The 27,356-nt window shown below is 46.9% G+C and overlaps 1 protein-coding gene across 1 annotated transcript; it reads right to left on the bottom strand.

Annotated features, from left to right (window-relative positions):
* Positions 1-956: 956 nt before the first annotated feature.
* LOC144170138 (lysosomal acid glucosylceramidase-like) lies at positions 957-19,544 on the bottom strand. Its single transcript, XM_077699741.1, has 10 exons — positions 19,158-19,544; positions 18,354-18,539; positions 16,466-16,636; positions 16,240-16,373; positions 14,565-14,737; positions 10,983-11,226; positions 8,733-8,957; positions 6,107-6,270; positions 1,209-1,331; positions 957-1,093 (listed from the first exon to the last, which is right to left on the bottom strand). The coding sequence occupies exons 1-10, from the start codon at positions 19,201-19,203 to the stop codon at positions 994-996; spliced, it is 1,566 nt and encodes a 521-aa protein (XP_077555867.1). The 5' UTR covers positions 19,204-19,544; the 3' UTR covers positions 957-993.
* Positions 19,545-27,356: the final 7,812 nt, after the last annotated feature.

Raw genomic sequence — 27,356 nt, 5'->3', positions numbered from 1 at the left:
GAAGCCTTCAAGTTTCGGCCCCTTAGGTGAGTACCGGTAACATGCAGCTGGCATACACTTTCTTCTTCAGAGACAATGGTAGGCTGCCATTCATTATATGAGAATGCCTGCCGAATGCACTCCCCCATTCTTATTCTTCTAATTATCTCTGCCTCATAGTTGGGATCCGGGGTCACTGCTTGTCCTAAGTAGATATATTCGCTTGCCACTTCCATTACGTCGCCACCCATCTAAACCACTGTGCTCTCCCGAGGCTGATAACGCCTCCCTCAGGAGAGCAGGATTTATGATGAAGTTGAGGTTTAATGGCGCAGCAACCTTTCGGTTATAATGCGCCAAACACAAGGAGGAGAACAGGATTGGCCACCGTGGTGTAGTATAATGGCCACAACCTCCCATGAACACGTCAATTAACCCTCGGCCCTCTGGAGTTATATTTTGCCTCAAATATGGCTGAGCTATTTTTACCGCTCTATAATGTGGACATGTATGAGCCTTGGCAGCAGCTGTAGTAGTTTGCGGTGGTCTTGCAAACATGTACTTCTTGTCCAAGCATTTGCTAAAGTTGTAGTGACAAGCTGTTGAGTGTCAGGGTGCAATTGTGGTGCCGTGAATTTTTGGTGTTCGGCAAAGATTGGACATGACCATACCGTGGTAAAAGTATCTCGGGGACGAATTAAGGGTGTACCATATAGCTCTGCCATAAGCAGTCTCCGAACTCCAGCTTCCCAACACGGCACAACTTCCTGCGTACTAAGCAGGGATTTCTTCATCCGTTGATGAGGATTGTGCTCATTTGATGGAACACCTTCGGAATATGTTTTTGTTTCTTAAAGAAGGCAAGTAGGAAGCTTCTGACGCTAAGAACGAGAATAAAATGTGCCTGTTATGCTTTTAGAACGTGTTTGTTTGTTATCATAAATGTTGCAGTGGAAAATGGCAAGAAAATACATTAGTGGACACAACTCAGACATTTATCATGTGGGCCAACTATCACCATGTGAAGGTGTTTATTGAGCGCTCAGTGATGGTCTTCTCGAAGCTGTTGCCGCTGGATGCATCCTTCAGTTCCACTCTGCGGGCACTGCTTGTGCTGAAATGCAAGGTACGACATTACCTTTTTATTGAACTGTCACAACACTTTTTACACTGAACGACCCCACAAAACAGGGGCTATCACAAAAAACAATTCATAGATCCACACTTACGGGTTGAGCACTATTGCCACGGTGCCTCCTTGCGGCGTCTTGAACGCTGCGTACTCGAGGCCACGGCTTTCGTCACCCGCTACAAGGGAGGCGACTCTCACGCTACCACGCGGCAAGAACTTCCTGGTGGCATGAAATGGACAAAATGTTGAACGTGACGCTGATTAACATGATGATGCAGATTAACATGAGAAAAACATGCTTCCAGAGTGGGGACCGAACCCACGCTTGGGCACCGAACCCACGCGTGGGTTTGGCCCCCATTCTGGACGGGTGTTTTTCTTCCTTTATTTCTTTCTTACGTAAATTTAAAAAAAATGTTAACTTCAGTAACCGTAATAACAAAACAAAATAAAAAAGCCTCACCACACCCTTATGCTCCTTTGGCGTTGTACACTGCCGACCTATCTTTCTGTATTTCCTAAACGAGCCCCTCATTTCCTCACCATATATATATATATATATATATATATATATATATATATATATATATATATATATATATATATATATATATATATATATATATATATATAGTACTATGCTTCGCGTCAAATACGCCTAATATTTCCTTTGCGCTTACCAATGTTGACATGTATGAGGCGTTCTACCAGTTTTAGTTGTTTGAATTGTTTCACCTATAATAACTTGTGTTCGCGCTGTTTTTTAATGGAGTTAATGCTTTTTGTAATGGCCGAGGTAAACAATTTTGAAAATAAAAAGGGCGACGTTAAAAGGATGACACCAAAAAACGGCGCTGACTTTCGCATCTTAAAGGCAAAATGCGCAATTTCATCCGTCGCAAGCACATAAATAACACATACCTAAACTTTGAGAGGGTTCAAAGCTTGACTGACCGCTTTCGCAGAGATGCCCATTCGCAAGTGCACTGAACATGGACTTGGTACTAGTGAACTAGTGCTTGGTTACCTCGCGAAATATAATTTGGAAACAAACGTTAAAGCGATTCAATGCCTGCTATTGATCGCTACGTTTCCAGTGAAGGTACCCACAGTTTCTCTGCCTTAGCTCTTGTCCTTTATCGCCGAAAGTAATATTTTCGGATTTCGGTGCTACGCTTCTTATCTGATTGCTTTCGTCCACCCAGTGCGGCACATGCTTGCTATCGTGAGAGTTTAGAAGCACTCGCGTACTTCATCAGGATATCCGCAAAGTATGCGGTATTATCGGCTGCCGTCTGAATCGCTTGTCGGAGAATAATAGAAGCGCTGACATGCGAGTGACTCATATGCTTCAAGTGGATGAGCCTTGCCCGGTGAAATGGTCGCCTGCAGCGAGCGTGCGGGTGGTGACCGGACAATCACTGCTGGGGTGTGCGAATTGTCAAGCTTTGCGACTAAGACCGTGGTCCTCCTGTAAACGTTGCAAATATACCTTTAAAGGGGTCCTGAAATGCCTTCCGCCGATGCATGGATGTACATGTAACCAAATAAAGCAATGTATTAGCTTAGCAATCTCCTCCTGCAAGAATTTTGTTAAAGCGATGAGTATTAGCTGAGAAAGCGTAAATCAAAAACCGCGAATTATCGTCGCGCCGTATTTCCTCCTCCTTTCAACTGTTTCTTCGCTGTTGGCCTCCCCTCCCATGATGCTCCGCTCCTCATCGGTGACGTACTTCCGCTATTGCGCTCCCACAGACTGCCGTCTGCTACGGGCCAGCTCTTTCGGCTTTTTCATCTCTGTAGACACGATGGACACAGGCTGGGAAAGCGAACGAATGACCTGGCCGCATGTGTGCGGCCTGGCCTTGCCCTTTCGCGGTGCACGTAGCTGCAGTTGGTATCGGCGGCGAACTCGCAGCCGCGTGGGGAGAATCGTGCGCTCGTTCCCTTTGGTGCACCGCGCACTGTTTATCCAAAAAGCGCGGTCTCAGATGTGGCCCCGCTGGTGCCAGGTGTTATTTTGCGGTGGTTGTAATTCCTACTACCGGCGGCATGTGAAAAAAGACATTTTCAACCGACACAGAACCCGTGCACAAAACGCGCCGGATCGGATTGCTTTATCAGCGGCGATGAACGTGAAGGCGAAGAGCAAACCAACGCTGCACTCGATCAGCGAGAACCCGTGTTCTGACAAGCTGCACCCATGTGTTGCATTCAACACTGACGGGAAAGCGTTTGTTTGCACTTGTTTGGATAGTCGTAAAATGTCCAAACACTCCGGCACTCCGCTAGCAGATCAGCCGGCGAGACATTTCGGAAAACATTTGACAGATGGCGCCGTATGCATTAGTGTGTCGCTACGCAAAACTGATGAGACGCTCTACTAAAACTCCCATCGCGGTTTCACGTAGCGGGACGCAAAAATTTAGCGTTTAGCGTATGCAAAGGCCACAAACGCTGTACTAAAACTCTATTAGCAGCAAAATAGCGTGCGTATGTGAAACCGCTTGCGTTTACAAAGCTGCACGCCGAGCGCGTACGTTTCAAACCTAGTGACATCTAGAGTTCCTGTATATGCTCCCTACGGGAGCATCCCGTAGGGAGCATATACAGGAACTCTAGTGACATCGTTTAAATACACTGGCAAGCACAGTGTAACGTAGTCAGATATCAACCGTATATGCTCAGGCGACAAGCAAGAGCTTGTTTTATGTGGGGCGGAGATTGCGCATAAAGGCCCGTTCGCACTTGCGACGAAAGCGAGTGAGAGCGGCAGGAATTCCGTCGCTTTGTCGCGTGACGATCGTTTTTGTCGAATGGTCGGGACAAATTTTGGTTGCGCGACAGAATTCCCGTCGCTTTCGCTCGCTTTCGTCGCAAGCGGGAATGGAAAGTTCTGCCGCTGCCGTCTGCTACGCAGCTCGGAGGTACCGCGCGATCTGCTCGGGCCGGATGAACGCGCACACTCCCGCACGGCAGCGCCCCAAGCGGCAGACGGCCGCGTACATCGCTCCCGGCGCCCGCCTGGAGCCCCCCCTCGGCACACTAGCCAGTATATTTCAGGCACTATAATGGAGGAAAGATTTTTTGCTTCCGATGAACCTAGTTCTTTGCCCCTGTGTTTTTAAATACGTGAAGTGGTTAGCACGTCGTCCTCACGCAGCTCTGTATCGTCGTAGCATTGCTGATTGTCCGAACGAAGCTTGCAGCTAAGCCAATGCAGCGACCGAAGCTGTGTGTGTGCGTGTGCATCGCCTCCTGTGTGTTGTGGACGCGTTCGTTTCGCGATGAAATGCGACATTGTATTTCTGCGGGTGGATAGTGCTTCCCATGGTCTGGATTATCTTTCTCGAACGACGTACCACTCAACCTCGCATGGGGTATGTGCAGTGTGCCTGGCTAAAAGCCTTCTCGCTTGCGCGCCAGAGTTGTGACTTGCTGCTCGTCCCCGCAAACCGGTTGTGAGGTGAGTGCCGAATTTACGACGGGCAGGAGGAGGCAACTCATCGTCTGTCAATCGCGGTTCAGACTTGCAACGCATGTTGTGACGTTGCGTTCGTTCGAAACGCATCTCTGGATTGTTTTGAAGTTGAATAAAATGTACGCGTCAAACCCGGGCATTCGGCTCAGGGCGTTCTCTGCGATTGCACCAAAGAAGTGCCACGGGACTTTCTTTATGGTACGTACTCACGTAAGATAAAATCCACGTCGTGTTATGGCCGTGTTGCATTCAATACAAACGGTTAAGCGTTTGTTTACACTTGTTTCGTTTGTCGTAAAATGTCAAAGCACTCCGGCACTCCGCTGGCAGATCAGCCGGCGAGCCGACGCTGAGCAGACGACTAATCTCTTTGCCGGAAGTGCGTGAAAAAGCCGCCCAATAGCAGGATGTCTAGCTCATGACGAACATCTGGGAATCGATGATGTAGACATGTGAAGATGGCGGCGTCCAAAAACACGAAGGAAAGAGTGAGAAAAAAGCGACAAACTTTGCAACAAAAGTGTGAGCTTTCCGCTGCGCGTAAAAAAGTAATACTTGGCACAGGTGACGTTGGCGACCCAATCTAGCGATTGCGCTAGTTCATTTAGTGTGCTCAAAATGCCTTTCAGGGCCCCTTTAACTAAAAGAGTGCTCGTCGTCTTATCACGGTGTACTATGTGGGAAACAATAAATTCATGAATTTATTGTTTCCCATACAGTACACCGCTCTATGCAAATTTTGTACACAGCTAGGTACCCTCCAGCATTAAAGTTCTGGAATGCGCTCACAACCCAGCCCTACCACCCCTCTCTACCCGCTTCTTTCCTGAGCTGTGGGAGACACTGTGCCAGCTGTCAACCGGAGGACCATACTCTCTTGGTGACACGGGCCAAGACGGTGAGGGCAACGCATGGATTCCCGGACTAGAGTTCCACTCTCACATTGCAGCTCATTAAAATGTTTTGTCTCTCTCGTCTTAGCGCTGTTCCTGTCAGTCCGCCACGAAACTGTTCGACGGTTGGGGAGCCGACACACGCCGTATACGCACGAGGAAAGCAGAGGTTTTGACGGAAAGCAGATCGCGGTATCTTAGCTTGATCAGTTGACTCAGCTTACGCCATGGCTTGAAAAGGTATCCATACAAGCCCTGTCTACAATGTGCCCAAAACAACAACAAAAAAAAACCTGTGTTTTTTTCTGTCGCTGTCAAAGCTGTGTCGTCATTGAAACCCTCGTTCTCTGTGTCGTTCGAAGTCGAAGCTACACGCTGTCAGCCATCCCAGAGTACGAACTCAAAAAAAATTACGTTCTGTTCTACTAAAACCATCAAGACTTTGTCCAGTATATTCGGAAAAGTCCTGATTTTCCGGATGGACGACAATATCCGTAGTAGATGTGCACTCTATGCTGGCAAACCTGATGTGCGAAAGATAGCATGACACGAGGTTGGCGTAAGGGGTTAGGTCAATAAATGCTATCGGGTTTAGAGCGGCGTCATTCGTATACCACTTACGTGAAGTGTGCCAAGGCGTAGTACATGGGTTGCTTGTAGAATTCCTTGGCATCAGCGTTTACGATGATTGGAGAATCGACAAAATTGGCAACCCAGTTGGGACCACCCCGCATGTCTAGGGCCAGGTTCCAGTCTACCCAGCCGGTCACCCAGTGGTTGAGGTCCTGTCGAGCCGTAAAACGAGGAACTGCTTACTGGTTTCTGTTGCTTCCAGTCATTTTAATTGTCCTTATAACGACAGTTCGCAATAAATTATGTGCCCATCGGTCTAACGCGATATCTTTAGTTAAATGAGAAGCCCTGACGCAAGATGCCTGAATTGCGGCTCCGAAACCTCTCGGGCGTTCGTTTAGAGTGGGTTCCACGTGACGTCCTTGATTCGTGCTTATTCGCAATTTCCCGGAGTGAGTAACAGTGACCTGTTTGCCTCACATAACTAAACTACAGTGTGTTAAGAAGCGCTCTTTATTTTCACCAGTTTCACTACTCCATGCCAAGTGATTGGATCGGCACGTATTCGCTTGGTGTGTCGTATGAACGGTGGTCCTTAATTGTTTCCTGTTTACATTAGCAAAAAACCCTCCACATATTCACGAAATACTAAAACTTTGTTCCTGCCGGGGTGGCTAAGTGACTACAACGTTGGTTTTTCTGATGAGAGCGGAAGCAAGATGATGCTTTTACTGTCCCGCTTCCGCTCTCATCAGAAAAACAACAAAGACTGATGCAGCTAGGGTGCTTCGTCAGTTCGCGCGTAGGACCTCCATTACTCAATGGAATACACAGGACTTTGTTCAGCCGCGCCTCCGCAACCTGGGCCCTGTACTCGAACGCCGTCTTCCGTGCGGGCTGTCACGATCACAGTCCACTTTACTTTGTAGACTGTTGTTGGGAGTGGCCTTTACGAGAGCCCACTCCTTACTCATCGGGATGGCCAGTAGTGCCCAGTGCGACGCCTGCACGGTTGCAGAGACAATCGAACATGTGCTTTGTTGTTGCCCCCAGTATTCATTGGAAAGGCGTGTTCTGGCCGCCGAGTTCAGCCGATTGGACAATCAACCATTCAAACTAGATACTATTCTAAGACATCGACCCCCCCTGCAATAAACTTCGCAGAGGGCAACAGAAGCCCTTCTGTGTTTCATGAAGGACACACGCTTGGATGAAAGACTATAGGGCCCACAAAGGGACTAAAGTGTGTGCGCGGCCCCGCTCCTATCCCCTCTTTTTCGCCTGCCCTCTCTTTCATCTCCTGAACACCCCTTCCCCAGTGTCGAATAGCAATCCGGGATCTAGGCCTGCATAACCTCTCAGCCTTTCCGTTAGTTTTTCTCCTCCTCCTGATGAGAACGAAGAATAAAAACGCCCGCGTGCAAGAGATCTTTTGCGTGAAAAATTCGTAAATGTCTTAATGCCCTCCACTCGGCGTGTCTTACAGCCCAGATGTAACGTAAACACATAAAACCCTAGTATCATCTGACCTAAGGCTCTCTAAATGGATTGCGCCAAGGCCTGACCAGAAATTTAAGCCTATCTTTTAATGTAATTTCCAACTTTTTAAAATATTTCTAGAATTAGAAAATTTTCAGGTATTTTTTTTTTGCGCATAGCAAAGTTAATCAACTGAGGCACGCACGCTGGTGGTCATAATAAAGAAAGACAGTGCTTTTGATGAAGAGTGCGAGAGAGAACGGCTTTTAATGAAAATGGCGGTGTTAGCTGAGCAAAGCCGCCTAGTTTTCTGCACCAAGTGATCGCGAAAATTGGCATAAAACTAATATGATGACAATGTGTATGGATGCATAGAATTGATCACAGGCTCTGATCCAGCCATGTGCTTCGCAAGTCAATGGGGCTTTCATCACGCATGGGGCACGTTTAGGACTCGACCCAGGGTTCTAGTACGTCCATCAGTTGCTGTCTTTCGAGAGCGGGGCCAGTTCAGGGAGACCGTAACGCCACCGAACAACTCGCATTACGTCGTACTGCAGGACTCAACAACGACCTGCGTTGCTAGAAAGCGTGCAAAAGATGCAAGCGAAGGAAGCAAGTTCTTCTTTAAATGGGGGACATGTGATGCCCATGTCCGGGACCTGTCAACTGTCACACCCAAGAACTTGTGATTTGGGAGTGTGTAAATCGCCCTGTACCTCTTGAAGACCTTGACCCCGGGTAGGGTGCAATGGCACGCGGGCCTGCTCGATAGCTCCTCCTCCATCGCTTACTCGCTCGCGCAGCAGGCTCCGCCTGGCTTGCTTTCGCTCGCTTGCTTTAAAAACACCGTGCCAGACAGCCCCCGTAAGCTAACACTTGAAAGAAATATTTCCTATTATGAAGAAATTTAGCCAGCTGTTGAAAGTTCGGCGCTACCATCAATGCAGTCGCCTCTGCACTGCGGCACTCAAATTTTTATAGTACCTAGCCAGTGCTATTGATGTTGGTTCCACGCTTTGATTTTCTTTTCAACGTTGTGTTTGAATATTGGATGTCCTGTTTACTGTCCCCCGTGGCGGAGCTTTAGCCTTTAGAAGCTGCTGTTGAAAAAAATCAGCAAATCAAGACAATAAATGTTAACAGGCTAATACTGGCGTAGGGTGCGCGTTAATCATATCAGCTTGGAACTCACTTCGAGGATGTCGTGGGAGTAGTTTTCAGCGCGGTCCCAGCTTCCAAGCTGCACTTTCTCTTTGATCCACGGCTTGTCACCCATGCAGGCCTCGGTCGCCAGAATGAACTTGTTCGGGAACGCGTCGTGAGTCTCGTCCAGCCTGATGGCCTCTGTCATCGCGTCGGTGTACCAGTGAACGGCGACACCAGCCACATACTTGGCAGCTTCGGAGTCGTTGAGTACCTATGCGAAGCGGGTGAAAAAAGTTGACCCATCTCTTCTGAAACCCTAAAGTGTTTCTAAGGGCAATGGCATTCACTAGCTTGGTAGTTCACCTGCAGCCAGTTACACTGGCAAATGCACTTTATAACCGACCTCCGAACGTCGAAGAGCCGAGAGCAAAACTTAACTTGTTTAATGCGTAGCCAGAAGAGAACAGTGATGATACAGGGGGCAGCCCGCTTTCGTGCTTACAGCAAACAGTCGAACGGACATAGCAACGCTCTCAGTCGAGTCAACGCCATCTAGTTGAGGCTTTGGTCGAGCCCTAAGTACGAACTGCTGGGCGATCATGGAAAACCCCTTTTTATAGCCAGGAATACGAACGGTCCATAGCCTTAGAGCACAATTCTCCAGCCTCGAAAAGTACAAATATACAAAACAATCTCCCTAGATCCTGTGATGCATTCGCAGAAGCCGGTGTATGCTGTGCCGGAGAGAGGGAGGAAAGGGGGGGTCCAACGGTCGCCAGAGTCAAACACACACAAACAAAAGCACTCTTGCAGAGCCGGAGAGACGATGAGAGGGTTACGGCCGCCACGGCCGCTCGAGAGGGTTCTGGCCGCGCCGTATTTTCGAAGTCGCATAAGCGAAGCAAGAGGTCTTCTCCCAGCATCAATGCTATGTGGGAAAGTATATAGGCGCTGTCGAAGCCCGCGCACCTTGTCAACACACGCACACACACAGTCGATTCGTAACAAGCCGCTACGAATGGGGTGTAGGTGCGGGGGACAATGATCCCTTTCAAGGGAGGCGCAACGGGAAGGATAAACCTTCGTTGATCTTCTCCATCTGCTTCTCCTAAATGGACTGTAAGGAAAATGAGGTAAAATCAGAAAGACGTACATGGGGGAATAGGGGGCGTGTGGAGGAGGAACTCTACGTCCCCGCTTGTTTCTATCAGGGTGTCCCACCGTGTTTCCTGAAGGCACGCCCAAACGGAGACACGCCGCAAGATCCCACAATCTGTCGGCAGTCAAGCACGTCAGAATGGTCAACTAAGTCATGTATAGATCAGATAAACAACATGGTTGTCAGTGTAGCCGAGAAAATATGCAAATAAAAAACGCGCAGTTTTGTGCTGTTCACAGTACGGAATGGCGCAAAAAGATGCCGAAAGGAAAGAAGTGGACAAAGCTATAGCCAAGAGAATGCTAAACGTTTTTGAGACTAAAACTGGTGAAAGTTACGGCCGCATGGCGGCGAGTCTGCTCAGAAGTGCTTGGGAGTTAATCCGCAGGTGGGCAGCTTCACCAGCAGAAGCTGGCCGCCGAGGTACGCGAAGTTAGTTAAATTTTTGCTTGCGGCACAAGCCACGGTAGCCACAAGTGCCTGACGCGCTACCTCCGATTCTCCGAAGGAAAAGTGCGGCGTGCGCCTGCGTTGCGTGCGTGTTTTTACGCGATTAGAATTGATGGCCCACTTCACCCACTTGGCATAGCGTCTATGTGTCCCTGTCTAGCCTGAATGTCGAGCTATCTTTGTGTGAATTCCTCGGCGAAAGCGGACAGGACAGAGTGGCGAGGAGGGTGGAGAGGATCAAAGATGAGGGAAGAAGGCAAGAGCGAAGAGGGAGCAAAGGAGGGATAGGTGTAGGGGAAGGGTGGAAGAAGGGAATTGAGGGCGTCAATTCAGTTACGTAACCCGAACTGCACCGAGAGGGCAGAATCCGGCATATCAGTCAAATGGATCACCTTTAAAAGACCGTGCTTCGAGAGACACTAACGTACGATAATTGCGCACGTGTAATAACTACCACGTTGTAGCAACTTTTCGTTACGTCTACTCGAGAATGGGAGGTGGTGTGGTGGCTACCTCCCGTGGCCAAGTAAGGATATAGCTATCACTATACGTTACAACACTGACTGCATTTACGTACAGAATACAATAGATACGTTCTGCCTGAATTTTTATGCATCCCGTACAAAAAAGTGATCACGTGTGCGTATGAATGAGGAAGAAAGACGCAGGAGGCTCTGCAAAACGTACCACTTGTGCCCATAGGGGCAGGAAGATCCGATTGTCATCCAAGATCATGAGTGCAAGCCTGTCCGGACCGTAGCCGGCTTTCTCCAAAGCGGGGCCGAGGTCCATCTTGATGAAGTCCCGCTGACTCGCTGGTGTGAATCCCATGCACTGGAAGGCATAGTTGGGATCGAACCCAGCCGTTGGCTCGTTCTCAGCCGTCACCCCCCAGAACTGGACGCCATGGCGCTCGTATTCCTGCAGAAACCTGCCGAAACAACAGCGCACCACCACGTGCGCCAAAGCTGAAAGTGACACGAGATTATGCTCCGCTACAAGTAGAGAAGGTCTTTAACGAAATTATAGATGAACATTACGCTTGAAGTTACCCTCGTGCCCCTATAGGTCGGAAGAAATGTAGTGTGGGCTACTCGTTATCTTTTATAACTCCGATGTATAAAACTCTTCTTCTATGATACGCCTACTTGACGCCTTAGTATATTCATTTATTGCAGGCAATAATAGATACAGACGGATAGATGGTAGATATTATTTACTTTGAACAAGTCCTTTTTGAACAAGTCCTTTTACTTTGAGCAAATATCAGTCCTTTTGCTCGAAACGCTATCCGCTTCTTTTGGCAGTCCTTACGTTCTGCTAAATCCAATAACGTTCTCAGTCATAGAACAGTAGACGCTGCCGTGGGTAAGTCGATGTCATCTGAAGGTTCTCAAGAAGTGAAGTTATTGTTTTTCTTGAGCACTGAAGTCAAGCATGTACCATGTGCACTGCCAATAAAGCCGTAAGTCGTGTGAATCAATAAAAATGTGTTCAGTTGTCTTAGGTATATAGGTGCGGAAGGTACAATATCCGGGGCTGTCGACGAGAGTTCGGGGCATGAGACATGTCACAACGGACAACTGACGCTTGGAAATCATCAGCCTCCAGTTATCTGTACTGGAGAATACGTTTGACGTTCTATGACTGCGCCTTCCTCGGTCCACTGCGTTCAGAACGAATGGGGTAAAGCTTTACCTTCCGTTTTAGTTGGGGGAACCTAGACAAGATATAAACTATTGTAAGATCAGTGGCAGCTATAACGTGACTCGACCAGCCCATGATGATGCCATAGCCCGCAAAACGTGTGTTTCGTGATCACCACTCGTGAGCTATGAAGAAGGCCCAGACGAATGAAGACAGACAGCCTAAATAAAAATAAACAAAGGAAGGCCAAATAAAATTTATAAAATATGATTGATGAAGAACATTTTCGTAGGACGAGATTGTCGTAGAACATCATTTATGGGGTTGTGAAAAGGAAAAAGAACGTTTTCAAAGGGTTGCGAGTTAATGATGAACGTGTTCAACACGATAATTTTCTAGACGCCTGTTGCACAGAACAGCTGGTGCGACTGCAACTGCATCCTCGTTTTGATCTCTCTCTCTCTCTCTCTCTCTCTCTCTCTCTCTCTCTCTCTATATATATATATATATATATATATATATATATATATATATATATCTGTCTGCTGTCTATCTATCTCTGTGTGCCTCTCTCTACCATTTGTGCCACAGTTGATGCTGTTTTAATGCATATGTATAAGTAGGAGTAGGAGTCCTGTCAGTGGTGCATGCATTCTACGTACAGTAAACTCTTATTAAGACGACCTCGAAGGGACCGTGAAAAATTCTTCATATTACAAGAAATTCATTTAAGCGGACTTTCATTGCATTGTGCACGTTACAAGCGAGCGAAAGTGTTGTTCGTCTTGACTATAAATTTTTTTCTTAACCGGGTTCATCGTAACGAGAGCCTATATACACATTACAATAAGAAGAACCGGCGCTCACTTTTCAAGGCCTTACAAATGTTCTCGCTTTCTTAGCGATAATACAGTCAAACCCACTTATAACTAACTCGAAAGTGGTGCGTAAAGTGGTCGTTATATCAGTAGTTCGTTGTATACGGACTCACCAATTAAAACGGGCGCAAATTAGCGAACACGTCGAACAACCCCTTCGGTGATAAGTTAAGCCTTCCGCTTTATGAAGGGAAGCCCTCTGCTTGCTTATGAACGAACTAAACTGTGTTTGCGTCGAACCTGCGGCTACCGGAACAATGCACGCTAAGAAATTCTTTTGGGCGTCTCCAGAATCTCCATTCGCCGTAATGGCTTTAATATCTTTCAGCCGCGCCAGGCGGAGAGTACCGGGAGGGGCGCCGCTTCCGCCGGAGAAAAGCGAAGTTCGAAAATGTGAATGTCATCACGATTCGTAATCAGTGACCATGCAAACGAAGTGTCGGTGAACAGCGATCTCTAGTTGGCGGCTAAATAAGCACCGGCGCTGTTTGCAGCGCGCGGTGCCGCGTTAGCATCTACTCGGGCGGCGTGAAGATCGACACCGACGACAGGAACGCTTGAGCGGCAGTTGATGTTCATTTATATCATCTTGCATATGCGTAAGATTTTAAATTGTACGCACCTCATTACGTTTACCGCGGCGTACAATTTAGGGCTGTTAATTCCCACAATAAAGACTAATTTAACATCTAAAGAAAAAAACAATAACGACAGGACAAAATAAGTTTATTTTTTCCAATGAATGCATGAGGTGGAATGTACGATCTCTCTTGAAACAATTTCGAAGCCCAAAGGAACTTACGCGCATGAAAGCCTTCAGGTGCATTGCCTCACTTCAAAGAACTGGGTGATAGCTGCTTGCTTATGCCCAGTTGTAGAATTTATAATGGTCTCCTCCAAGTCCTCTAAGTTGTTGAGGTGCTCTTTTGGCAGTCCCTTCCAGAATACAAGCTCCTCCAAAAGCGCTAATTACTCATTCGCAGTTGCAGAGCGAATGAGTAATTAGTAATGAGGCGCAGGCGGAGAAATGTGATCATTGCTGTCCTCATCCGAGGATGGCGCCTCAGGACAGGCTTCGGCTCGTATTTCACGGACTATTGCGCTGTTTTCAAGTTCTTCAGTCTCCCTAACAGCATCGTCCGCAGCAACAAAGTCGTCGAGGTCGTCTGCGTCACTCACTAGTCTAGCCTCAACGGCTCCCTTCCATGCTTGCCGTGCATCCTCTCGGGCATCGGGGATGACAACGTCCTCGAGTGGTGCTGGCGAAGCCGATGGACTGACAAAACCAGTTTTTGTGAAACAGTTTTGCATTGTTTCACATGTCACATCCGTGAACAAGCGATGAACGCAGTGAATGTGCCACTAGCGGTGAACGCACCAGCACGCCGCCTCTCTCACGCTTTAAAGCCTGTTTTGAATCATTTTTTACCTGGTATGCGCCATATTTTTACCGTGACCATGTCGGAAGTGTTCGTTGTAAAAGTAGGACGCTTTGAAACACGTTCGATATATATGGACGCAGTTTCAATGGGAACCGTAGGAAAGTTGGAAGTGCTCCGAAATATGGTCTTTATCTTTATCGACAGACCGTTATATCTGAAGGGGTGGGGGGGGGGGGGGGGGGGTAGGTTGTTATAAGTGGGTTCGACTGTTCTTGCTTTGAAGTTGTAAATGCATGTGCAGGCCCTCTGTCCATGTGGTCTCAGCTAACTCGCAGTGCTTTACACGTCGTATGTGAGCCCACCTGACGAAGTAGTTTGCCCACGTCTTGTAGTACCGCCCTCCGGGATATCCGATGAGCCAGCCGCCGTGGTTCAATCTACCGTTGTTCTTCATCCAGGCAGGCCCGCTCCAAGGACTGGCGAACATCCACACGGCGTGTTTTGACACGTTTTGGGCTCTTTTTATGTACGGTATCTGGAAGAAAGGAAAATGCCACACGCAACGTCGCATTATTCCGCTCCTTTGCGCATGGCTGCATAAGCCTTCGATGGGACAAGCACAAAAGCTGGACTGGCTGTAACTAATCGTACCAGCAAATAACATCCAGATGAATTCTTCAAAACTTTCAATTGGATCTATGTATCCTAGCCGATGCGGGCTCATGGGGACCGTACCGTTGCTGCATAAACACTTGTGCCATAGCAGCTTGCATGGACGTGATTTAGGCAACTCGCTCAATTAGCGCCGGTGGCATGATTCATACTTATTGGCATTGTTTGCATAAATAAACAAAGTGCGGTCACATTCCAAGCAAAACAATAGTTCATCATCGAGATTCGCGGTGTTCTTTTCAACCATAATTATACGATTGATTGGTTTTTACGATAGCAGAATAAAACCACTGACGCATGGATAAAAGGGTTGGCGAAAAGTGGTGACATAGCAGCAAAAAAGCGAAAAAGAAATAAAACGAAGAGGCTGTCTTGATACATGGGCTGGAGCATCCCAAATAATTGCTTTCGAGCGGTTTTGAGAGCCTAGGTCCGGTCAAACTCAGCCAGTTGACTTTTAACTGCTGAGAGAGAGAGAGAGAGAGAGAGAGAGAGAGAGAGAGAGAGAGAGAGAGAGAGAGAGACTGCAGGAATGAGTAGTAATAGGAGGCAATGAGTACGTGCCAGCGGTGGAGGTTTCGTTTTTCCAGCTGGTGTTTCCTACTTGCCAAATTGGTACTAAAATGCCTGGACATAATTTGAGGCTTGTGCAAAAGGGATCGCGGTAGTCTTATCATACACACTCATTTTACCATGCGATACTAGCCATCGCTCGCGGCGACCCCATTATCCTATTGTGTAGCATGCGTAGTAGCTCCAGACGAACCCTTGGGGGGTTCTCTTCTAATTTTTTTATCATACACTAAGTTATAGATTTGCTTGCTACCAATTCCCTGGATAAATAATATTGTGCTTCTCTTTGATTTCACTGAAAGCTTTAGTGGTTGAGGCAGGCGTGAAATGCAATTATAAATATACGAATATTTTACCGCGTTTCCGGAGGTACCGGCCATCTTTTTAGCTTGTCGCCATCCTATCGTTCTTAACAGCTGCTTGAGTTGGAGAATGCGGGTGAGCAAAGCCAAAAATAGACGGCCTATCTTACAATATTGCAGGTGAGGAGCAAACCAATTGAGTTGTTATCGAGGTAATTAAATTGACTGTCTTTATTCAATGAGGAGGTTCGTAGCCCAATTAAGGAGGGCGGAATATTACGAATGTGATAGTTGCCTGGCACGTTTTTGTGCCTTCCCTCAATGATGCCATCTCGAATTACTGTCAGGCTCGCCTCAGACTGCTTTCCGAGAAAGCTTCTTAGCGCGCCTAACTTCATACGCAAGGTAAGTGTAGAACAGTAATTCTAGAATTGTATTGAAATGTTTTGGTCCAAGGAACATCGTTGAAAAAGAGGGCAGAAAGACAAACCTTAAGCTGGAAGTCTTCTTCCGCAAGCGAGAAGTTTGCCAATTCGAAGTCGCCAGGCGTGTCAGCGTACGTGTATTGCCTCACCGAGAAGTCGCAGCTCGCCATCGGCACTCGGCCAATGTTGTACGATAGCCCTGCGAGGTTTGAAATCAGAAGGGACCACGATTGAAGTTGTTCCAGACCGCTCGAACCTGGTTGCACTGGGGTTACAAAACGTTGCACATACCTTTTTCGGTGTAGTATGACTGGATAATGTCCTCTTGCATATTGTCCGGGAGTGATTTGATGTTGATGCCGGCCGCATCAGTAAAGGCTCCCCCAAAACCCATAATTGTTTGGTAAGACTTGGACGTGTCTACAACTATGGTCACAGTGTCATTGTGGCCTTGTGAAGCGTCTAAAAATGCAATAAAAGGAAATATCAAACAACATAAATACAATAAAGCAAAAAAGGCAGAAATTTTGAGAATTGTCAATTAGTGCGGCGGGAATATTCCTACACCACCTGTCTTCATTTCGAGCTTCTGAACGATTAAATGCGTTTACTTCGCCAATAATGCATTTTTGTGCAAATACAGGATGTTGCGCGGTTCGTACTCTGGGGTATTCAACAAAGAATGCTTATGAAGTATTACAGTTTTTTTTTTTTTTAAACTTCACGGACTTTTAATCGCCAGCCTTTCCGGTCAATGGTGAAGCGCTGCACTGTCGGCCTCCTCGGCACCAAATCCACCCGTAATCAGGGGAAAGAGAAATAAATAAATTTTATTGTAATCAGCGGAAACACATTCTTTTATTGATAACCGATAACTGATTTACAAATATAAGTGAACATTTTTGCGTAATATCAGCCTATAAACAAGAACCGTAATAACGTCTTTGAAAACGCAGCAACTGGCGTCATAGTCATGAAACAACGTAACAGCACGAATAATAGGGGATGCAGGATTAGAAAACACGTAGGGCACAGGCGGGGGCTGACTTCCGACTGTTTATTTTTGGAGCGCGCAAGAATGTACACTCGAAAAAATAAACAGTTGGTAGTCAGCGCCCACCTGTGTACTACGTGTTGTCTAATCCTCCGTCCCGCATTATTCGTGCGGTTACGTTATTTCATGGCCATGAACCAACAAACTCGCACCAAAGTCCTGCTTGACGTCATATTTTGTGGAATCGGGCGTCGCGCACAAAATTTAAACAAAGCTACGCCCGGGCTCTGAGAGCGCACCTTAGTAGGGGGCTCCGGGTTAATTTCGGTAACCTGTTTAATGCGCCCTAAAATCCCGACACGCCGCTGTTTTCCACCTCAAAAAAAAAAAGGCCGCCGTGGCTGGGATCGAACCGGCGTCGTTGGGGGCAACCGCGCAACGCCTCAGCCACAGAGCCACCGCGGTGGGCTTGTGTGAATATTATGTTTACAACATTTAAGCTATACGAATGTAAACGCCAATACTGACCCATAAAAAATGAATGAAATACAGGCCACTTTTTCCCTGGAATAATGGTGGAGGAAATGTTATGCCCCAGACTTATCCACAAGCGTGTGAGCTTTTGATCATGTTACACAAAGCATCGCTGATTTTCTTATGTGATTTCAACATAAGGGACGAGTGCGTGCCACTAATAGAACAATAACATTAAGGATTCCTAGTTTTGTTGATGCTGTTGAAGATAACACGAGCAACTAGTAAAGATTAACTTAACCAGGCAAACAGGCGCCTTGACGCACCTCTTGGAATTGAGCGCTCATAAAATTTGCATTTAGGAGTGAGCAGGTGAGCTATTAAAAACACAGCATACACGTAGATCACGAAGCATTGGGCAATCATAAGGGAACGATACCCATCCAAATAAACCCATGTACGGTCGAAGCTGTCCGTAGCCTAGCGCAAAGCCCATCATTAAAAAGCAAATAATCCACAACGATATAACATTTCGCTGCACGGTCATTGATCACTGCTAGCGGGTGACAGGTTTTCTGACTTGATTCTTATTTTGACGGTGGGCCTGCTGCCATTGCGGATATTGTGGGCCGGATGATGCACCACATTATCTCGCTAGAGCAGAGCTACCACGAATTGTAAAATACCGGCCACAAAAGGCATTGCCAGTACCTGAAACCCCATTGAAACGTCCGGTCGTTTTCCGAAACCTGAGGCCGGCTTTGTTGCTCTCGAAGGTGAGGACGTGTCCGCGTGGAGCTAACTTCACGTCGCCCAGGTAGTCACAGTAGGACGAGTTGCAGACGCACACCACGCTGCCCTTGCCGTAGTCTCTCGGTTGGCATTGCGATGTAACGCCTTAGGGGAGAACGAGATAAAAACTGGTGTAAAGTTCAAATACAACATCTGCAGTTTTCTATTGACAGTCATCTGCTACAGGGGTGTCGAATCAAATGTCATTAAACTGGGTCTCCCGTGAGGTTTCCTTTTTGTGCAGACTCTTAATCACACCTTGCTGGTTATACAAAACCGTAAAAACCTTAGGATCGAATAGTTCAGATTTAGACTATTTTTGTCCGCACCTGCAACTCGGAAAAATCATCTCAGCAACGGCGCAAAGGTGAGTATGAGGTGATTTGTTCGCTCTACGCATTGATGAGTTCTTGTTATCGCTTATGTTTTTCTTGTTGGACTCGTAGTCCTTTTGTGAGCATTCGCGCGCGTGCGTGTGTGTGCACGTGCATGTGCTGGTATTGTGCGTCTTGAACCTGTAGTTTCCATTAGATCATGTCCATCTTCCCTGTCCTAACCGAGCCCAGACAACAGCCACATATAAGAATCAATTAGACCTGCTTGATGAGACTGGCGGAGCTCAGAGTCACGAAGCCACAAGTCACTTTGGGACAGTGGAATCAATTAGTGTTATTTGCGCGTCAACATCAAATAACTACTACCGTAATTAAATAAACTTCTTACCTTCGAAGCAGAGGACCAGCCCGGCGATGGCCAGCTGCCACATCATTTTTACTGCACCGTTGTAGTACACTTTACTTTCTCTGCCTTTCCGTCGTTGCCGTTTTTCTCTCAAGTGCTGGCGAACAATGGAGATAACTCAGCGCTTTGCACTGTACGCTGCTCGCCTCAAATGTGGCGGTGTTCGAGATTGCGCCTGCTTTCCTTTTGAGCAGCGCTGTTTTAGACGCTTCAGAGCGGTCCAGCTAAAGTTTTGGTTTCCATTTCAAGCCCCGCTGGGCAGCAGTCTCTCTCAAACAAACAAGCGCTTTTTCGATGGAAGTTTCTTAGAAATCCGTCCCCAGTTTTGCCGTCCTCTGCGGCAGTCGAATGTGGCCTGTACCACACGCCTCCCCCTCCGTGGAACAGACGAGTTTGATTAGATACGCGTAGCCAGCTGGCTATCTTTCCCTTCTCGGGTTTGCGACGGGTGTAGCTCTCGAAAACGGCGATAGAGCGGCCAGAGACGGAGATAATTGCTGCTCTTGAAGCCACGCATAAATGGTGGCTCGACTTGCAACGCCAAAATACGTAATTATGATCATTTGTGTGTCGAAACGTACTTTGGGAATGTTTTTCAATCGCATTAACCTGGGCAGCAGTCACCGGACCTCACGTACGATAAGTGTGAACCAATTATTACCCGTGACTTGAAGCTTGCAACAGCGCTGGACAAGCTTGCAACAGCGCTGTAGACCAGAAGCTACGGCGCTGTAGCGCTGTAGTTTTTGGTTCTATTCCGCTATTTTACTGCGAATTATATCGTACTGGTTTCGAGGGGCCCTCGAATTGGAAACAAAGAAACCAATAAAATCAACATAAAGGATAGGGGTTTGCAAAAAAAGAGGAGCACGTAAGTTACTCTCCTCAGCGTTCGCGCTCAGAGTCCACAGTCACTTGCTGAGCGATCCCTGGTGGATAATTCTGGCCACATCGCTAAACCTTGTTTTAGCGAGGTGGCCACACTCTCCTCCTCGATAAAATATAAGGAATGCCTCTTAATCCTAAGCCTAAAGCAGCATCCTTCCCCATTTCTCACGGGGATCTCAACGTCCAAAAATAGCAAGTTTTCGGTATATTATAGGATATAACAGCCAACACAAATATCAACAGACCTAGAAGGGCGAAAATGCTTGGTAGGCAGTACGCGAGATTAAAGTAAAACAGCCAAATTCGGAGAAACGTCCACCCTTTTCCACGCAACCTGGTAATGTCCAAGGATATATGCGCAGCGGAGAACAGCTCAAAAATTACATGTATATAACTGCTATCGGAACGTCGGGCCAGCTCGTAACCCCAAAAATTCCTAGGGGGAATTCGATATGTTTACCTGATTCTAAGGCGAAAGCCTGGGGATAGTTAATTACAACCTGTTTACTGCTACCTCGTATTTCCATTTCTTTCTGTGCTTCCGTTTCCATGTTTTTTGGTGCGTGTTACTGCAGCCGTCTCCTTTTGTGTTACACCGTGTATGTCTTTCTTTATTCGCTTTGGTTTTTCGTACACGCCGCGAATCGTCAGCAAGAAAACTTGCACACACTAAAGCTTTTCGAGAATAACTGTTCGACGTGGTTGTGGTGCGCCTGTTCTGTTCACGTGCCATCATATTCAGGTGGCACGCGGCACGGACTATTCTTCAGCTTGTACGATTGCAATTCAAAGTTCTGTAAATTTCGTGAAGCGGGCGCACTGCCCTTCAGAGCTCCTGATTCCTAGTCAGTAATCCAAGATGTATGTGCCACGAAGACAGGAACAACAAAGAAAACGACTTGTTCTGCGCTGGTAAAGCGCCTCAAAATGTTCTTCAAACTGCATAGCGAAACTTTGTCTGTTAAGACGTGGCTGCTCAACCAGAACATTTCAAAGCAAAGCTTTCTACCTCTACCAGCCAACTGTTCTTTCGTGGCGTGCGGGACAAGAAACTCCAACCCTCCAACGCGGCTGGGGAGGCGGAGGGCGATAGGGCGCTATTACCCAGCGTTCCCCGTGCTCACCCCGGCGTCCGCGTCGGCGGGACCCTTCGATCGGCTCTGTCGTCTGCTTTAGCGACGGTGTTGGGCCTGTTTTGGTGCAGGTTCACGTCCATTGCGCGCTTGCTTCGCAGGGCTTGATCAACTTGTTCGACAGCACCTCCGGGGAAACGCGGACCAGGCGGAATTAAGTGGTCGTACGGCAAAGATACGTTAAAGATTGGTTTGCAGGGCGGAAAAACAAAATGTAAAGACCACTTACAGACATCTGGCCACTAGAGAAACGCCACCTTTTTCGCACTGCTAGTAACGAATGGGACTACGTTTTCTAAATTGCAGAATACCAATTCGGTTGTGTTTTAATAGGTATTACAAAAGACGAATGGAGCAACTGGTTCTGATAAATAGCGATTATAAAAGTTCCGTCAGCTCTCTCGCAATTCTCGAACTTACGTAACCATTTAGCTTAGATCTGCATAAATGGGAATCACTAAGCTCACATGCCGAATTGTTTCGGTGTCTCTTCTGTCGTGCGGTGGTGCCACCAGGATGGCTTGGTTCCGCTGTCTCAACCTTCGAAACCCGCTACCCTCCGTTTTCTTTCTTCCGACGCACGGCCGGGCTACAGCGGCAGCGTTCGCCGCTCTAGCCGGGCCGTGTCCGACACTGCGGCGTTCTGCACGGCGCCCCCGCGAATCACAGGTAACGACTGGCAGAATTTCCGGTTTCACTCTTTCTAGAGCCACGTGTGTGAATTCAAGTGACGTCGCATGAGGAATTGTTGTGGGGGTCGTTCACAGATTTGCTTTCCAACCACCTGCACAGCGTGGATTGGAGCCAATTTTTCTATTTGTGTCTTCAGTAAACGGTCTCCTGTGCGATGTACCGGAAACAATTGAGCAGTGCTTCACAAATTGTAAGGATGCCTTACTCTATTGGGATGTCCTCCAAAAACCTCTTAACAACGACTTAGAATTGACTCCACAAAGCGTAAAGTATTTTGCATCACCCGTGGACGGTGATGTGCCATATTATTGTTTTTCTTTTCTTCTAATCGCTCCGCGTAGTTTATGAAAAACGCGAATGCTGGTTAGACAGGCTGAGCCCATGGTTTCTTCAAGATCACACTTCTACCACATGATCACTAATCTTAAAGATGTCAATGACCAAAACGACTCTTGCCCTGACTGGTATCCCCTGCTAATTTGTTGTGCACTGTTGCCTCCGTTTTAAACCAAATGTACATCTTTGTTCAATCTGTTTAGTTTTGTTTTTCGTCTTGAATTCAACTCGTCTGTATGTGTGCATAGTTGCAAATATGTGTTGTAAATATCGTTTCCTACATTGACTTGTAGTGCAATAAATACCATGTGGAAAACAAAAAGGAGTTTGCACAGTTGGTAGATCACTGGGGTGCTGCTCTTCATACCCGGGTTCGAATCACATCAGGTCACGCATTTATTTTAATAGCGAAGCTGTTTAGGAAATCGTTAGAGTTTCGCGTCCGCAGTTAAAACTGACAATAAAAAGCCGAGTGCACGTGAACGCGTCCCTCGTGGCGTCCGCCCGGCAGTTAAAAACCAAGGAAATGCCGAGCGCTCGTGTGTGCATGCCTCCCGGTGACCACCCAGCGTACCCGGCGCACGTTTCTCAAGCCAAGCATACTCAGGAAGATCGTCCAAGGGACCCATACTAGACTTCATAAATCCACGGGGAATTCGTCATGTTTTTCGCGTAAGCAAAACGTCTGCTGCTATTTTACAAGTATATGGTGTATTCACAGAAAGAAAGACGGCCGTGACCATTGGTTGTATGACGCTGTAAAAACAGCGTGTCGCTACGTCTGATAACAGCGGAGCGTACTGATGCCGTCCACCCACTCATTCGTCAAGCTCGAACTCCGTCAGCGCAGTAATGAACAAAACAGTCAGATTTATTTCTTATTCTTATCTTTTATTCGATCATGTGACCCTCAGATTACTAGAAGTGTGGACAAATGCCATGCGTCGGGTTCTTTGTTAAGGAGAGGCGTTTACTGCCCTCTTATGTAGCGGTTATGCCAAACAAAAAATTGCTGTTTTATTACCTAGCATAAAAACAAACGCTCCGATATAGCTGACCTGGAAACAGTGAAAACTATTATTTTTTATTGCTATAAAACAGTTTGAAACCGCTCGTCACTCGAAAATGCACCTGCTGCAAATTCACGGCAATTTCACGGCGCCGAAGGTCGTTGAAACTTTTTGCCCATATTTCACTGCGACGGCAACCACCATTTGCAAGCCGTTACTTAACAACACGTCACTTTTAGGCAGGCTGAAGTTGCCGTTTTGTGACGCAACCGTTCCCGCCAAGTGTTTAAATTGCGTCACTTATTCTGAGCCAAGCACAGAGAGGGAGTGATATACAAGGCTATTGTTGTTGAATAGCAAGGGCAGCCCCACGTTGTCATGTCCGCTGCATTTCGTCTAGTATGCGCTTTCAGTAGAGAGAAATAAGCAAAAATTTAGAACTGGTGCCAGTAAACGTCATGAAACGTCAAAATCACGAGAGCCCAAACAACACCTTTCTCAACCGGAAACACGCGACCAAAAGTGAAAGCCAATCAAACAAAGCTTCCGGCAAATTCATAGTTCACGGTAAATTTACGGCGTCGAGTGCAGGGCCTGAAGTTTGCGGTGACTGACCGGTAGTAAAACTAAGAAAATGCCAAGCGCTCCTGTGTGCGTGCCTCGCGGTGACCGCCCAGCGGCCCCGGCGCACGTTTGTCAAGCCAAGCATACCCACTTACGGAGATTTGCCAAGGGTGGCAAAAAAATACTGCAGGGTTCACCGTAATCGTGGCAACACTTGCTCGGAACGAGAAAGACACGTCATAGCGTACGCCCCTCCAAGGTGATGTCCAATGATTATTACTTTTAAAAAAAAAATGAAGCAAGCACGCACTTAAAGCTCGAATGATGGAATAAAGGTCATTGAGGCAGCGAAGAAGAAGCAAATTGGCTGCAATCATGGACTTAAACCGTCATGATGGTCGCGAACTTTGCGTGCAGCTTCGCCACCTTCAAGTCTTACGCCTTAGTGAGAGCTTCCTTCATTTTTTATTTACTCTTTACGACGGCGGCCATTTTCTCCACCGGACAACTGCAACAACAATACGATTTAACTAAGAATTGGGCATCTAAGGCGTTGGCCTTCCAATCAGCGTGAGCTGATTGAGAGGGCAAAGGGAAGGAACAGGCTGCATCTTGGGTCCTGGACCTCGAGTTGAGCCCTTGAGCTCCCTATCGTCTGCCTACCGCCTTTTCCGAAGCTCTCACTATTTCTTGCCCACTAAAGGGCACGTCTTTATTCTTCTACCCTTCTCTCCGTTAGCGAAAGATTGGCAGCGTATCTGCTTACTTCGACGCAAATGTTGAAATCTTGTGCCGCCGCTGCAACGTAAACGTCTCTCTTCTCTCCCCCGCCAACTTGTCACGCTCCCCCCCCCTCCCCCCGTCTCTCTCCTCCCACAAAACACACGGTGGGGGTTTGCTCCAGCCAATTCAATCTTAGCGCGTTCAACTGCTCGCGTGCCATCTACTGGGGCTGTGGGACTTCTTGAAATGCCACAACGAGGCGCGCGAGAGCTTTTTGAATTTTTGGGTCAAACCATTGTTTTCAACGACTGTTTCTTTCCTTTCCTATCACAAAAAACAAGCAGCTATGTATGTCTAATTAAACTAACACTGCAAATACCATTTATATATTTAAGTCTTGCATCACATATGCCGAGCGTTTTCTTTTTGCAGGTCGATGTTGAAAAGTATGAGAGTTTCCAGATTTAGTAATTTGGGAAATATTTGCCTACATAAACCTACACAAACCTACATAAACCTAAATTGCCTACACAAACCTACATTTGCCTACATAAGGTTCGAGTATTCTTCGAACCTTTGGAAGGAAGGGTAATCGAGGGACAGACAGACAGACAGACAGACAGACAGACAGACAGACAGACAGACAGGTAGACAGACAGACAGACATTTTTGTGTTTAAGTAGCCCACGGAAGGCTATCGTCTTTACAAACAGAAGAGTTCTTTCCGGTCACGACGCTGGAGAATAAACATTTTGGGACACCGATAGTGGCGCCAGGTCGTTCAAACTAACCACAAATTTTCAACCACAACCCTTCACACCCACATCTTAAGCAACAGACGCGTAGATGGCTTGTCTTTCCTGTGCCGCGGGGAGTAAAAATCGTTGCGGCTAGTCTTGTTCTCTTCGCTGACCTGCAGTGTTTGAAATGCTGAAATGGTAAATGCAGCAACTTCATTCCAAAACGCTCCCTCTACGTTGAACGCATTGTTGCAGTTTGATTATCCTTATTAAGACGAAGCAGGTAGCGCAGTAACAAACTAAAGGGATCATCATAACATGCAGACTCCATTTACGGTCGGAGTCGCATCAATGCTTTGTATTACAAGCTGCGCTGGCCCGGCTGGCAATCTTTTTTTTTTTTTTTTCATGCGTACGAATTTTTTGCGACCCCCTGAGCACCAACTGTGTAACCACCTGCATTAGCACATTATTATAAACACTAGAGAAGAAAACACGGATGACAGCAATTAAAACCAGGCTCCGACCATGCAAGTTTATAAAAGAATCTAAGACGACTTGAAGCCAACATAGGCCGGATCACTTTCGCCCTCATTACTCTGTCAACAGTGCTCTCGTGTTTTTTTTACAAACTTCCATGGTGGGAGTGAATTTTTATTTGTTGTCACGTGTTGTCCCGGTCGGGAAATTTTAAAAAACGAAAAATGTAAAAATGAAAGTGAACCGACAGAGTTGAAAATATTGATTTTATAAAGCACCCTCACCTGGTGAAGACAAATATTAATTACGTAATTATTAATTACATTACTAATTAGTCACTTTAATACAGAAGGAGGCTATAAATGTCCTTGTCAAAGTAGGTGTTCCCGAGGCATAGCAGTTTCGAAACGCCGCTGCAGAATCAGTGCGGCTCGGGCACCCCTGCTCCGTCGACGCTGAGATGATGATGATGATGATGATGATGATGATGATGATTAGCGGATTCTCCTTTGTAACGGGGTGGCGTTGCACCCGTGTGGCGTTGCACCCGCGCGCCAGTGTATTGGCGCGCCCCTAGGGGACAAAAACTGAACTCCTGTTCCGAGGAGGGTGTTTAGTCATGCAAGGAAACCATGTGATGAGGCCTCCGATAGCCGGCTGAGGTCTCTAGTTTGACGGAGTTCTTGTTGCCAATGTGTTTCAGATGTGCTCGGTCGGCCAGATTGTGCTGGAACAATGTCGAGAACCGTGGCAGAATAGTAGGCACTCCCAAAAATCGTTATACGCCGTTCCGTTGCCTTCCGCTCCTGTGCTGTGCGCAGGTGTCCAAGCAGCGTGTATCAGGAGGCCCTCATTAGAGAGGTCCCGTACTATGTAGAGTATGTTGGTGGCCATGCAGTTGGGCATGAAGATCCTATTGAGTTCCTGGAGGACAACGTGTATTTAAGTGACGATGAGAAACTTTTTTGTGCGAATGGATGAATAATGCGTTTGTAAAACCCGAAAACCCAAACCAAACACGCATAGGTATTGTGCAAAAGCACCAACCATGTGACGCCATAGATCTGCACAAAAATGCATTATTGGCGATGTTAAAACATTTGGGCGTTATAACAAGGTTATACATAGTCAGAAAATAAAAAAAGGATGAAATAATTAATAAATCAGAAATGTTTCTTTCCTACCCTGCCCAAAAACGACGACTAGTCGACTACACAGTTAAGGAAGCCCTGAAAACAAGCAGCCCAAACACGAAGTTAAGAAATCACGAAAAAGTACCAACTGTGCACCGTGCTTTGGATCCACACAAAAATGCACAATCGGCGAAATTAAGGGCTTTAGTAGCTGTAATATTGCCCATTTTTTGTAAAGCGAAAGAAAGATAAGAAGAAAACAATAAAACAACCAGGCGTATTTGGCTGCACATAGCCAAATCTAGCTATAAAGCTATAGTGACTACAAGCGGAGTAAGAATGCTACGTATTAGTAGTCAATTACTGGCATTTCAATTAGTCAATTAGTCAAACATTTCAAGTACATTTGCTGACATTTTGATACCGCGGAAAGTGTGGGACAGGGGGAATGTTCAACGCCTGTCTCGCAACCATCCGACCG

The sequence above is a fragment of the Haemaphysalis longicornis genome, unplaced genomic scaffold (genome assembly GCF_048455015.1).
Source record: "Haemaphysalis longicornis isolate Haplotype H1 unplaced genomic scaffold, Haemaphysalis longicornis Haplotype H1 scaffold_2, whole genome shotgun sequence".
In the NCBI taxonomy this organism is placed as follows: domain Eukaryota; kingdom Metazoa; phylum Arthropoda; class Arachnida; order Ixodida; family Ixodidae; genus Haemaphysalis; species Haemaphysalis longicornis.
Note: the sequence above shows the minus strand (reverse complement) of the source record. Positions and strands in the feature narration are given on the sequence as shown.